General features: G+C 38.3%; 1 protein-coding gene across 3 annotated transcripts in view; it reads left to right on the top strand.

Annotated features, from left to right (window-relative positions):
* The window catches only part of NTRK2 (neurotrophic receptor tyrosine kinase 2), a 191,977-nt gene that overhangs the window by 114,953 nt on the left and 61,572 nt on the right, over window positions 1–15,452 (top strand). For all 3 annotated transcript variants that reach the window (XM_041397035.1, XM_041397036.1, XM_041397033.1), the window contains one exon: window positions 162–350. In XM_041397035.1, coding sequence (XP_041252969.1) covers window positions 162–350 — 189 coding nt within the window. The remainder of the gene's footprint in view (window positions 1–161; window positions 351–15,452) is intronic.

Genomic DNA, 15,452 nt, shown 5'->3' with positions numbered 1-15,452 from the left:
TTTGAAGTAAGGTCAACAAGCCACACAAAAAGAGTTGTTGACTGTAGGAATGGAGGACAACTGGCCAAAACTTAAAAAAAAAATAAGAAAAGATAAATTACTCATGTGAGTGAAGAGAAACATACACTGGGTTACAAGAAAATCTTTGTTTCTAACTCTAGGTCCTTCTTCGGTCATCAGCAATGACGACGATTCAGCCAGTCCCCTCCACCACATCTCAAATGGCAGTAACACTCCATCTTCTTCTGAGGGGGGTCCTGATGCAGTCATCATTGGGATGACAAAGATTCCTGTCATTGAAAATCCACAGTATTTTGGAATTACCAACAGTCAGCTCAAGCCAGATACCTGTAAGTACAAACAACTCTCTGTGTTTCAATCATTCATTTTACCTGTGTAAATGTTGTGGCCCCTTAACAGAACCAGCATAACAAAATACTCTAAATTCCTGGGAGGTGAACGGTGGGGTTAAAATGTGTGCTATTTACTAAAGGTACATGGGATGAACTGCTTTACCTCTGTCTAAGCCAAATTCAGCCCTTGTGACAAGGCAATGAAGCGAGCAGTGTTGTGCTCAAACCCCGATCCATATTTCATCAAAGGTACAGGTAACCTTTCCATTGATTTCAGTGGTCTTTGGCCAGTCCTGTGCACTGAATGTATTCTTGGGAGAAAATAGATCTTGGATCAGAAGGAAAAAAAGTCAGTATTGTTACATATGCACTACTTTTAAATTGATCATATCAACATCACCAGATCATATCATGATATCATATTATTATAACCTAACTTTCAAATCTGAGTATTTGTAAAGTTGTAAAAATTGTAAGGGTTAAAACTTCAGTTCTTATAATGTCCTTGTACAAATCAACCTCCACAGACAGAAATAGTTTTAAATGTTTAAAAGTAGAGCAGAAGAGAAGGTTGCATGATGGACAATATGTATCCCATACACATTCTTTCATGTTCAGTTAATAGCAAGTGGAATGTGAAAAAATATGAAGAGTTAAACATATTGAACTATGAACTATTTAGTTTTTGAACTAAATATGAAGAGTTAAAAAAATCACTTACTTCAGATGTTAGTTTTCAAACATAGTAATAGTTTCAGAGTTGAACATGTGAAATGCTGGGGTTTGAACCAGTGATTAGCATTAATGTACATAACTGAAAAAATACATAAAAGATATTGTGATAAATAGTAACTGCACAGCTTACTACTTCTCATCAGGACACTAAGTTCTCTAAGTGTTTCAGAGAAGGTTGTTCTGAAGTGTCACTGGAAATCTCAGTTGTTTCTCTGGGTAGTCAGTCTAGAGTTTCCCAGTATAATTAGTGAGCAGTGGGTTTGCAGCTAAAGACCACTACATCCTCTCTGTATCCTGCCCTGAAAGATATCACTTTCTAGCACAAACTGTAGTATAGGGGCTTACTGTCAAGATTGGAAGCCTTTGCCTCCAACTTTACAAAATTTAAATGCTGTAACAAAAAATCCTTTTTGACCTGTGCATGACAGTGTGCATGCATGACATGAATGCACAACTTCTAACACTGTAAAAAAAGACTGATGCTGAACTACCCACTTACCTTGTGAATATTAATGCTTATTTAGATCCAGATTGTTACACTAAGCACAGGCCCGAAGGATGGTCTATCTTTTTATTGTACATCCCTGATGTTCAATACTACAGCTTTTTTTTTGTGGCACTATTTTGTGGCTAGAAATGCTGTATTACCTCTTCTACCAGCAGATAACAATCTGAATATTCTTACCCAGCATATGCAGTGAGAGCACAAGGCAATCACTGAACTGGTGACACATGATCAGCATGAGAAAAACATTACACAGATGCATTCTGATTAGAACACTAATTCTTGTGAAAAATCGAAGCTGCTAAAGAGTCGTAAATGGGCAGCATCCCTAGTAGTGCTCTTTAGGCTTTTAAATATGAGGCTACTGTACCTCTGTTCCCAGGTGCACTAGACAACTTTTTAATTCTTCAAATAAACACTAGTAACTGCAGAGTTTTTAACATCAGCATTAATGTTGAAACAACATACCTGCTGTTCTGGGGAAAAAACACAAACTAAAATAAAATACAGAATTCTCTCACATTTAGTAAACTGCACATTAAGTACAGACATATTAAATCATAGCTGACTTGTGTTAAGTAGATCCTGATCCTAAAAATACATAAGTCTGTATTTGGTTTTCTGTGCTGCAATGAAACCCACATGGTGTCAGGGAAATTAATCACAGTACATGAAGTTCAGTTGGTATATAAATGCTTGCAGGATATGCTTCAGGACTTTGCTGTGGTGCTCTGGGGAGGTTTGAGGGGTTCATTGTCTGCATTCTGCCACATTGCCACTGTAGTCCCATTCTTTGTGTTTTGGTTGTGGGGTGGTGGTGGTGGTTTTGCTTTAGCAGAGAGAATCAGGTAAACTATGGCAGTGTATAAACCAAGGCAGATTTGTTCTACCACACTGAACATCTATCCAAGTGTAATTAAATTGTCTTGGGCAAAAATGGGCTTCCGAGATATAATGTCACATATGCTCTTTCCTTCTTTCTCAGCTGTTTATTATTATAGAGCTGTGCTTGTCCTTTCTTAACCTGCCAACTTCTTCCTGACTGTGTATATCTGGTATTTATAAAACTCTAACCTAAGTACTTTTGTACCTTGTTCCTGTATAGAATAATGCCAGCTCCAAATGTCATATGGTTTCTCATCTCCAGCAAGATAGTTAACAATTTTGTTTATTTCCTGTCTGATCTGAGTTCCATTGTTCACCAGCATTAAACCCAACAATAACTGACAGTCATGCTGGAAAAGGTACTTCTGTATTTAGTGTATATTGGTCTGTGAAATGAGGTGAGACATCAAGCTAGGTGCAACTGTATGCAGATTGTATTATAGTTTTCACAGAAATGAAGCAATACTTTTGCTTTTAGTAGTAAGTGAAACTTCTTTTTTATTACATAATTAGGTCACATTTTGACTTATCTACAGGAAACCATTTCTGAATACAGTGTATCAAGCCTCATTGCAGAGAATTAGCAGTGCGTGTGTTTAAAAGAAAATTTAAAAGTTTATTACAATCAATGTCATTTGAAATCCCGTCACTGTATCTTGTAATTTGGTCCTTTCACTACTGAATAACTAAATCCAAAGAGTGATGACATCTAAAGAGTTTGTCTCAGGTTAAAAGTTACAGCACTTTCCTCCTCTTAAGATGCAGCATTCAGGATGGGAAAAGCAAACCGGTGGAGACCAAAGACCCATCAGCTTCAGTGGTCACTCAGCTCCAGTGCTCCCTCAGAGGGACTGCATTTCTGTCATTTCAGCACAACACTTGTCTCTACCTTTCACTGATGTTACAGTAGAAGATTCCATCTCCCAAGTGGGATTGGATGATATTTACTGCTTAACTACCAGCATTTCTCATCAGCTCATTCAGCATATATTTGTCTGACATGCTATCCCAGACCTCCTGGCTTTTCCTTTCCATATCATGTTCTGTTGCTTGATGCTGGCTGGTGGGTTCATCTGCCACTCTAATACCTCGAATATTTTCACCTTGAAATGATACAGTCTGAGGTACCAGACTTCTTGGCTCCTTTTTGCATGAAAGCAGAAGGTATTTCTCATTTGTCAGTTCTTGTCAGATAGTGAAAATTCTGATTTCAGATGGGTGAGAAAGAGCCAGAAACCTGGACATGCTACAGTGCTCTTTGCAGTTAAGCCGTTATAAGCCAGGTGCTGGTGTATCCATCTGCAATCCTCTTGCCTGAGCATTACCAACAAGATTCAGCTGTTCATGTTGAAAATTGAGGCATAACTTTATAGTGAAGTCACATCACCAGGTCCATGAACCTTGCATGGATATCAAATCTTGGAAGATTTTTTTCTCCTGAAATCAGCTGGACAGTACAATATCTTGGGAACATAAATCCTAACCTTTACTAGATGGTTACCTTCACAAATCTTATAAGTTTTCATAAACTCTAAGATATTTGCGATTTTAATTAATATTATGGTATTTTAAAAACTAATCCTCTACACCTCTTCACGGAAATTTTAGTTGTTGAAGTTGTCAGCCAAGACTGCCAGATCAGTTGAAAGAGGACAGAAGAAACAAATTCATTTTGTCAAGGAACAGCTATGGACTTTCTTCATCACTTAACTTGCCAAGCACTTGGAATGTATTAGTCCATTACTGCTAGATTTCTATGATTAATGGTGGAAATGCAGTCTGTAAATAAAGTGGTTGTGTTGGTAGAAGTGTGAAAAGCCAAACCTCAGGAGAGGTCACAAAATGTCAGTGGAAGTGCCCAGGCTGAGATTTTTAGGGCAGAACTTGGATAAGAAATTTCTTGCAGATGGTTTTGGGATTTTTGAGAATTAAACTGGTCTTTGAGCTGTACCTTAGTAACTCTCAAGCTCTGCACCACAAAGTCACTGTGGTTGTTTGGGTGCTACTGAAAGGAAGGTTAGAGCTTTAATGAAGAGCTCACAGTTTTTGCAAGCTCACAGTTTCAGGCCCCCTATAGTGGAGAAATAGCTGCACTGACATCAGTTTGCACCTCCCAGCTAATCTGTACTTGCCACTCACTCAATTTTGTCAATTTCATTGATTTCAGTGTTGGAAAAGAGCGTACTGTACTGGGCAGGCTTATTGATTAGTCAATGGATGGTTTAGGGGCAAGATGTTTTCAGTGACTGGCTTTATAAATAGCTATTGCATTTCAGATGATATGGTGTGGATTGTGACTTTCATATGGGAAATTTGGGTATATTCTGTATTTCTGCATTTTCAGATTCTGTTCTTTCAAGTGTAGGAGTTTGAATATGCAGTTTAAATAATAGCTATATTACTTCTAGCTGGCTTCCATTACAGAAGCTGATTACAAATTGGCAGAAATAATTTTTCTAAAATAATTTTTATTTATTTTGCTGATCTGAAAAAATTAATTTAGCCCACAGTTCCAGTTCCAGAGTAAATTGCTGATTGCATGTGCAGTGCTAATTTTAAAGGCAGAAGTTTTCAGAGCACCCCTCTGAACACGGAACTTTTCAATTTGTGCTTAAGAATTTTTGCATTTTAGGGATTGTTGCATCATTTAGTTAAGGGTGACCACAATCTTCTTCTGACCTTACTTGTTCTTGAACTATATATTTCTTTTAACGTATGCATAGGCAGATTTTGTGTGTGCTAGTGCTCTGCTTCAGTCCACCATCTTCTTTAATGAGTTTTGAGGAAGAAAAGAAATAGGACAGATATTCTTATGACTTTATCATGACTCCTATAGTACAAGACTTTTTTTTTTTTATTTTTAAAACCATCGGGCTTGGATTCTGGTGACTATGTCAGATTTCATTTTTGATGAAAAAATCTGAAGAAAAATTTCAGAGTATAAGGCAGACCCCAGCAGCCTAAGAAAACAGAAAAAAAAAAATCTGGATTTTTTTTTCTTTTGTTTATTATATAATTTTTTGGTATATTCATTACATTCTTTTTAAAATTCAGCTTTGATTATTTTGGAGCATTTGAACAGAGCAGAAGCATAGGAGTGGGCAGAGCTGGCCCTTCTCTTTCACTGTGGGGAGACAGCCCTGTCACAGCCACCAGAGCTAGATATTTGGGTCCACTAAGTTGCAGTTCCTCTACCAGGCTGGTTGCAGAAGGGTGAAGCTAGTTGTAGTTCAACCCCCTGTTGTTTTTCACAGCTCTGACCACTCACACCTTACAAGGCAGTCTGGCTTCTCTTAATTTTGAAGCATGTTGGCAACTTCTTCCTAACCCTTGGATCAATATCAGTGAGTCATTCAATACAAAAAAAGACGTAGTTGTCTGTATTTCCAGGGTAGGTGCAACAAAAGGAGGAGCTGTGATCACCTGGTCTGTATTTGTCAGGCATCCTTGTCCCAGGAGTCCCACAGCAGAGTCTGGCACCAGCACATGTTTCTTTCCTGGGTGCTTCACTGCCAGGCAGGGACATGACACTCTCGTGAAACAAAAGCTGCTGGCAAAAATAAAATTCACCAGAGAGTTTCTGTGCTGTAGGGACCTGGCAGGTCTCTTATGCAGAGCAGCATATTTGTCTGTTTCTGGGTGCTGCTCGTCCTGCACAGGTAGTGTCCTTTGGAAAGTAGCAATGCACAAAATACAGACTGCCTGCTGTGGGTTGTCTCCATCTGATTTTATTCCAGACTATGTCTGTCACCTGCACTTTCCTACAGTCCTGAGGAATAGGAGTAATTTTTGGCTAACATTATAAGGTAAAAATTAATCAAGTTGGTCCCTGCGCACAGAAGGATTGCCCAAGACAAACACTCTGAACATTTCCATCTCTTTTAAAAGGCTTTTATATTTGAGTGACTACAAAAAAAGGGTTGCTGTAGTGTTTTCTTAGCCAGCTAAGCCCTGAGGCTGGGGATTTTCCATCAACTCCCAAAACTTGCAGAGCTGAAAATTTATAAGCAGCTCATTTTCCTATAAAAGACACTATGACCTCAGCAACCAGAATGCAGAGGAGCAAAACTGATGAATCTTAGGGAAATCCAGACTGGGAAGAAAAACCTTTCTGTCCAAGCTGAACTTGTTATTCCTGGCATTCATTGTTAGTTGTGATTGTGAGGTTTAACAAGGCACTCACTTTGGACTCTTCAGATGCTGAAAACAAAGAAAACTTTATATGCAGAAAGAGAGGCATGGATGAGGTGTATAAAATATATTTACTTATTGTCCTGATTCTACTGCTTGTTTTATTCTGGAGATATTTTATTGGCTGAATAAGGATATAAAGATACATGAAGTTTTATGTTATTATTTTGACTAAATATGTTTGTACTTTGCCTGCATGTTTTAATCCCTGATTGCAATCACATTTAAAATGTGTGTCTTTACAGTTGTTCATCAAGTCACAGGTATGTCAGAAATGGCTGTTGTATATATCAGTGGTGTATTTCCATTAGTTGCCTTTGACTTTTTTTTTTTTTAACTGGGTAAGAGATTTTTCTCCCAGACCATAGCCTTCTGAGTCTCAAATATTTTTCCCAAGAATGTGGTCACTTATTTCCTTTGCCCAACTAATAAAATGTAATAGGGAATAAATGCATTTTAGGGAAATTAGACACTCTTATTCCTTCTGCACATTCTAAGACTTAATAAACCTGCATTTTTTTTTTTGTTTTCCAGTCAGATGGATGAATTCTCCAGTAGGCAGCAGGCTTCATCTTGAAAAGAGTGGGATTTTACCTCATTAAATTTCAGAATTTGAAAGGACAGCTTATACTTTTCCTCTTTTAGTGTTGAGGTGAACCCATAGAATCACTTGTTTCCCCAGGATATAACTATTTTTCTTAGTCTTGATCTGTCCTTGAAGTCTATTTATGTCTAATCAAAAAAAGAAGATATCATGCTCTCTGCAAAATATTTGCATTTCATCACACAGAATGTTGTTCTGTGACCCAGATTATTCAGTAAAATATTTTCACTGAAATCCAGATGCTGGAAATGCAACTGCAAGAAAAAACAGCTTTGACTCTGATCTCTGTTTTGTGGATAACGTAAGTGTTTTACAACTTGGAAATAACAGCACATGAAACATACTTCAGGGTAATTAGCAGATGTTACAAGGACATCTGAGCAAAGAAGATCCAAAGTATGCATTTCAACTACATAATATGAGTCAAGACAGTATGAAAGATACACCCTCAATGAAGTGTCCAGTGTCAAAATTTAGGTGAAGCCTTAAATAAAAGCTTTAAATTGCTTAAATTTGTCAGGTAGACTTCAGACAAGAACACTGTTCTTCCTCAGCAGAGCACTGAAGTATACTGTCTACATCAAGCCCAACTATGGGCTTCAGTCACAGAGCACATTTTATGAAAGATAAGTGAAATTAAACACATGTTCAAACATTCTTTGCAATTAGAGAGAATTATTACTGAAGGTGAAGAAACCCAATGTGGTGCTTTTACTGCAGTGTAGTCTCCATGATATTGCCACATTCAGTTTATCATTTGATAAAATATCTGTATCAGAAATACATATAGTGTTTTGTCACCAGAACACCTATCTAAATCTGTAATACGTAAATGACAAATAGTAATTTCTATTCTAATGATTAAGTTATGCTTTTAAGACTCTGCAAACGAGGTTCTATGGGTCGTGATTTTATATACAGAAACCTTCATGGGTAGTACTTAAACTGAAAGGGAAAAAAGAAGATAATCTATTCTGAAAACATCCCTGTCATGAGCCTATGCATGGGAGTGGGATTTGGCCTTGGATTTATTTCTTTGTGTTAGTGAAAGTTGGCTAAATGAGAAGCACACATCCCAGGGAAGTAAGAATAAAATGAGAAATTTTAAATCTGAGAAATACTTAAGTATGAGAAAGTTAGAAATAAATAACTTTGTAGACAAAAATATTTCATAAACCCTGCTTCCAATATTCTTGAATTCATTACCAAGCAAGTTGCATAATTATTCATAAACATGTTTTTTGTAAAAATGCAGTTAGAACTGAGCATAAACTCAACTAAGAATGAACTCTGGGAGAAAATTATCAGGAATAAAGATACCCATAGTAAGCATTGGTTAAGACAGAGTAGTATTTATTGAAGTTACAGTGTGATGAGCCATGTTGTTTTTCAGCTGTGTGTAACGTCTTCACTGCTCTCACCAGCAGCTGTCTCTCAGCAATGAAGGCTGTTGGTGCTTTTAGACTGACATTTTAGAGAAGTTTAGCAGTTTGTGTCCTGCAGGACCATGTGGTTGGCTTTGCAACTCTGCAGATCTGCTGCAGGCAGGGAGGCCTGGATGGTCTGTTATGCCTGCAGCCATCGGAACTCTGACTATATGCATGCCCCTCATGATTCTGTGTGCGATTGGGGCAGTATTGACTTGCACAGCAGCTCGGACCCAGCAGGAGTTCACCTGCTCAGTGTTGTTCCTCCTTTTCCAACATAATTTGTACTCTGGCTACTAAATTCTACCAGGGACCTGCTTTCCCCCTGCATCCCACTGGAGATGAATATGAGTGCTAGGTTGCAGAAAGCTTGATCTTTCAGCTGCTCTTGGATGGTTAATGTCCCAAAGCCTTTTTGTTCATCAGCCTGTGCAGCTTGATTATCATCTGTTGTGAGAAGCCTTTCCCAGCAAAAATGCCACTGAGGTTCATAAAGTTTAAGTATGCTAATTTTGGTTTTGACAGGTTTTGCTGGGGAGCTCCTCAATGTCTCAGACTTCTCTGCATCTGTTTTACAAGCGTAGGGTAGACCAGCAACAAGATGAACCTAACAGACATTTAAAATTTTATCAGAGATAAAATAATAATTATTTAATAATAAAAATCCAGTTGGTAATATTATTAAGTAATCTGTAATGTTCTTAAAATATTTTTTGTCAGCATTAGCTTGTTAATAAACTTCTAAATAGGCTTTCATATTCTTCAAGATCAACTGGGGAAAAAATGTAATTTTTTTTTTCTCAGTGGAAGATGTTTAATTAATATGCCCATTTTAATTTAGATATATATTCTATATAGCAAAGTACCTGAGTTCAGCATTTTTGAGTCATATAAAAACTAGGATTACGTAAGTAGACATTTCTGGGAGCGTATTTCCATCATTCGTCAACAGTCAAAATGTATTTTATCATCATTTTTTAGAGCTCTCCCTTTCTCACTTGCCCTTAAGCTAGTTTCCTTTTGATTTGTTGGACAGAAGTGAGAACACCTTTCGTTACCCTCTGCTTTCTTGGTTAAGGATGCTGAAGGGACCTCCACTTACTGGGAAATGTCTGAGGGACACAAGGAGAGACAGGCAGTCCTTGAGCTCGGTAGCATTTTGCAGTGAGGGTTGTAGTGGCTTTCTCAGCCTGTGATTGAGCAGAACATTCCACAGAGGGTGGGCTATTGATCTTCAAATGTCGGAATGTGGAGTGAATTATGAGGCATACGGATCTGGTATGAGGTGAACACTGGACTGGTCTTATCTCTAGTCCATCCACACCCGTAATAATTGAAACTATTATTTGCAGACTGAGAGGGACTTACTAGTATTGAAGTACAAAACTCCTGAAAATACATGTCAAATAAGCTAAGTCAAAATGCTGCAACGAGGTCTGAAATTCTTAAAAGTTCTCTGGACAAAACATTGTGCCATACCTATGGCTAGCAACTTGCCTGTTAGCTTTGGGGGTCAATTTGACAATTAAATGGAAAATGTATTGCATGGGAGTGGTTTTTTGCATTTATAAAAAATATGTGGTGTATACATATCAGTTATTTCCTGTTTCTCTATATTGCAACATATGTCTGTCTCTAATAGTCTCTAATACTAATACTCTCTCTAGGGAATTTTTTTTTTCAATTCTGCAGTTGAGGGTATCTAAATTCCATTTTCAGGTGTCAGCTAGTCCACTGAAACAGCATTCAGGTGCTAAATAAAACTAAGCAACTGGTTTTCTAAGGAGCCATAAACAACTTCAAAATGTAAAGTCTGGTCAATAGAATTCAGAGGTTTAGTCAGATTAGTACTATGGGAAGTTCCAGTAAATTATTGCTTCACCTTGTCTGATTTGTTCCAACCACTTTGCAGGAGGACATGATTTATCCTGTCCCTGTTTTATCCTCATCAGAAGAAAAGCAATAGTTTTGCAGTATTTGCAGACTCCACTCAAGGAAGTTGAGACTGAAATAGCAATGGGATTCCCTTCAGACAGAAATACATTGACCTGCCTATGTAGGAAAGCTTGAAAAGCTCCTTCTTGGGTGGTAAAGAACAAGAGAAAAGCTTATATGCTAATTCTCCAACCTCTGATTTGGAAGTACCTTGTTACACACTATTGTGTTCTAATGGGTTTGTGGTGCTTTGGTCCATGAAGTTCACTTGTGCAATGGCAGGTGTGCAAAGGTGCTGTATAATAGGGTAAGAATGAAATTATTTGTATTATCATTGTCCAGAAATACCATTCCTGTTTACGTTGATGGTAAATTCTCACTTCATTTTCCATACTTCATCTGCTCACTTCAGGAATGGACAAATTGCTACAGTGGACCACAGCGGTGACTCTTCTAGTACCTGAAAATGGCAGTACCTAATAGAAACCTTTCTTCAAAATAAGCATCCAATAAACCTTCAGTTGTGTATTTCTTTCAAGTCTTCTAACAATTAGAGATTGGCTAATGCTCGGTGACACATTGATGTCCTTTTGTAAATACTAACCCTATCTAATAAACAAGCAGATATTCCCTAATTACTATATAACACCTTCCCTGACATTAACAGCAACATATTTATATCCTTCTATTTCTGTAACACTCAGGACCAGGAGAGCAGAGAAGAGAGATCAGAAGCAGTTGTAAGGCCAGAGGGTCAGAGATCACCCACAGCCATTGCAGCAGAGAGCTGATGCTCATCTGTCCTGGTAGGTAATGATGTATAAGGAAGATCAGGGATGATTAGTGTCCTGCACTCAATGCAATCACAGCCTTTAGTTCTGCCCCAAGGGCTCTGAACCCCCACAGCATTCACAAAGTGAATGGCACTTGGAGAAGTGGCAATGGAGAGTGGCACTTGGAGAAGTGGCAATGGAGAAGGGCACCCCATCTGTAGCAGAACAAGCAGAGGCAAGTTTGCAATCCCTCAACTTCGGCAGCCCAGGGCTGACTGCAGGGCTGACTTCAAGTCACATCAGTTCTGTGGCCACTGCTGGGCAGGGTGGATTAGTGGGCTGGACTCCTTCAGATGCCATAGCCAACCCCAGCATGAAGGTCAAAAGCTCTGTGCTCAACTCAGCCTGGCAGGAAAGAGCCTTTCGGCCTTGTGCCCACCCCTGAGAGGACACGTCAGTGCATTTTTTCAGTGAGGTGTAGTTTCAGACGCAGTAAATCACAGTTCTCATCCTGAAGAGGTGGTATAGGAGCACAGACTTAAGACTCAAATTCACAGAGAACTCCTTGGAGAACACATTTCCTTTTTGTCTTAGTTTTTTTACCTGAAGAGGAAGATGACTGTTTCCCAACTTGCTAAAGGCTTTTGCATTATGCATTCTAATGTAGCATATATCCTTGCTGGAAATGGTTTCCCACATTTACCATGAGGTTGAATTGCACTTTAAGGTTACAGTTTTTTGCCTCTTTTCATGGCAACATTTTAGAGAACCCTGAAATTGTAGCATACTGAGGAATAAACACAGTGCAAAACAGAGAGTATCTTTTAGAAATCATAGAATCATTAAGATTGGAAAAAACATCCAAGATCATGAAGTCCAACTTCTGACTGAATGAGGAAGAGGAGAAGATTCAACTTTTCTTTGCAGTGATAGCTTTCCTCAAGAGGCCCAATCCAGAATTGATTTCCCATTTTAACCAACATGAATCTTCCTGCCTATTGATCTCTGTGTGTTTTGAGATTGGCCTCAGCGTCTGAAACAGGGTTGTGGTAAATGGCAACATTAAACAAACTGGTAAGAGATTTATTCTGGACTGGTAGGTTTCTTTTTTTGACTGCAAGACAGAGTATTTTCAAGACAGAGCAAAGCACGCAGGTGTTCACTGCTCCTGCAAAAGACAGCCTTGTCATCTCAACTTTGCAGCTTGTGTTAATTGACAGAACATGCACACAGTAATACATACAGCATTTTCTATCAGAAAAACACATAAAAGCATTGTGTTTTTTATAACAATGGAGAGAAAGTGTACAGAGAAATGCTTGAGGTTTTCTGCATTTTGGGGGGTTGTTTTGTTTTTTTTGGTTTTTTTTTTTTTTTTTTTGTTTTCTTTTTTTTTTTTTGGCTACCTCTTGGGATGGAGTTCCTGCCTCTGTGTGCCATAGTTATTTTTCATCATATAAAAAGAACTGCCCACCCACAGCGAGCTCTTGGCCTCATCAGACCAGTCATACATCCCATACAGATGTCTGCAAAAGCTTTTAAGAAACATTGTTATGCTTTCTGTGGTGTTTCTCTATGGGTATACTATATACAATCATGCATGTTAAAATCCATACTATTCATTAGCTAAAGCATCTCAAGAGATGAGTTTTCATTTTTTGAATGGAAATGTAGTCTCAGGAAAGATATCAAACCTAGGTTTAAATCTTTTCTAGATAAGGAAAGGAAATCCTGGTTCACAAGCTAGGATATAAACCCTCCATGATCACAAGCTGCCCATTATTCCCTACTCTGCTTACTGGTTGAAATTCTGTGAGGCTGTATCTGTGCAGACCTGGACTTCGAGTTTTGCATGGCATATTATCTTTCTGGTTAGTCAGTCTAAGGCAGCCATAGATCAAAGCCTATTTGAACATATTCAAACCAAACCCAGATACTACTGTTCTTTGTATTTGGAATTAGCTTTTGGGTTGTTGCTTTTAAGAAAATTAATGAGCCATTTAATACTGTGCAAGCTAAGCATTTCTGCATTCTGATACACTTGAATTATTGAGATTATTCATATGTGTTGTTAAGTTGTGCAAGCTGTAGGAGGACTGTAAGTAAAACCACACTTTTGAACAGTTACTGTGATCTAGAGAAGGTTGATAGTTCAATTCATATGACACAATAGTTTCTTCTCCCTGCCTCTTCAACCCAATGAAAGGTGGGGGAGCAAAGCGTCAGGGAAAAATAATGTAAAGACTTATGAAATTAACCCCGTACATGAATGCAAAACTATGAAGTATGCTATTACATTTTATGGCAAAATTATGGAACAAAAAAAAGTCAATGAGAACTCGAACATTTTGCTTATTACCTTTAACAGGCAGCTGCTGCATATGGGCAGAACATAGTATATGTCCTTAGGCTTTGCTACAGGAAATAATGCCCATGTTGCAAATATGGAGAAAAATTCTTATCTTTAGATGCCATTTAAGGCATCAAGAACATTAAGGTTGATCCTGGTGTCATAAATATAAACTGCAAGAAACAATTACTGAGAAAACTAATTAGACTGGACAAAACTGAACCAACATCACAAAGACGCAGCAGATATAAATCATGCTCAGACAATAGGGAAAGGAAAATACAAAATCCTACGAATCGCACCCAAGCAATAACCAGAGAGGGCTAAGAAGTGGCACTCTAGGAGACAGCAAAATCTACAGATCTTCCACTCCCAAGCAGAAAGAAGGAAGGAGAGAATGGGGGAGGGAACAGGAAATAAAAGATAAGCAAGACAAAGGGTAGGCCTGTTGTCAGTTTACTGTGATGAAGCCAATGATTTCCAGCTGTATTTATTCAAACTTAACATAATTACAATCACTACCTACCTTGTTCTCCATGGTTTCAGGATTAGGATTAAGAGAGCAAAATGATTTAGGAAAGTAGTCTTTGCTTTTGATACATTACCTGACTTGTTAAACACACAGTTCTTGATTAAGGATTGTCTAATTGTCTTTAACCAGGCCAGTGGCTTCATTAAGTTTTCCAGTTTTGCTATGTTTCATCCCAACAGCGGACTAGGCCAGTCAGGTTGAGAAGGGAATTTACCCGCACTCCTCTGTACCCCAAGTGAAGAGAACTGGAGGTTGGTGTGGCAGGGTATTGTAACTGTGGCTTTAAGTTTGTTGACTTGCTTTCATAGCTTTTAAACTGATTTTATTGCTTCTCTATATGTATAGTAGAGGCATTGCATTATGGTCATAATTATAAATGTCTCAGATATTTGGGGAGTGGGAAAGGATCAATAGAATACAAGACAAAAAAAACAAAAACCTCTTCTAGGTCACTCTTTATTTCTGTATCAGCCTGTGCCACCCACCTCCAGGCCCCAGCTTCTACTTATGCTGCTGGAGATACAAGGAAGAAGATTGCTAGGATGCTGGGAGAAGGGAAATGTAACAGCAGTGCATGTGATTATCAAAGGATCTGGGTATTTAAGAGGTGTCCTAATTTACACTGACTGCTGAAAAGCTGAAGACCTATTCTTCAGATTTTCTTTTACTAGGACTATTGATATAACAGCACCATCCTTACTGAAGATGAGATGGCCCATCATAATCCAAAAGCTGAGTTCTAGCACAAAAATACTGTTGCATGCAAAACTTTTGCTATTCCAAAGGCTTGGTACATAGACAAGTCTTCGCAGTAGCATAGGAATTAAAATGCAGAATTCCTCTTTCGTTATTATCATTTTGCTCAGCCTGGGAGAGATTTTCAGAGCAATGTCTTTTAAGTCACAGAACTCAGATCAGAATGTAAAGTTTGGAGTCCACATTGGTAGAATGTGGAAACTGGGAGTCCACATTGGTAGAATGAGGAAAATAATCAGTGGAGCAATGTGCTTCACAGTGTGTCTGAATCCTGCACAACTTCTGTGTGAGACTGGAAACCAGTTCTACATCTGATGGCAGCCTTGAAAATGTGGTTCATCCATCATAATGCAAAGTGAGATACAGCCTTTACCAACCACCTTGTACTGCAAGAATAATATAGCCT

This window comes from Onychostruthus taczanowskii, unplaced genomic scaffold, assembly GCF_017590055.1.
Source record: "Onychostruthus taczanowskii isolate IOZ18803 unplaced genomic scaffold, ASM1759005v1 scaffold134, whole genome shotgun sequence".
NCBI lineage: Eukaryota > Metazoa > Chordata > Aves > Passeriformes > Passeridae > Onychostruthus > Onychostruthus taczanowskii.
This window is presented reverse-complemented; position numbering and strand designations above follow the sequence as displayed.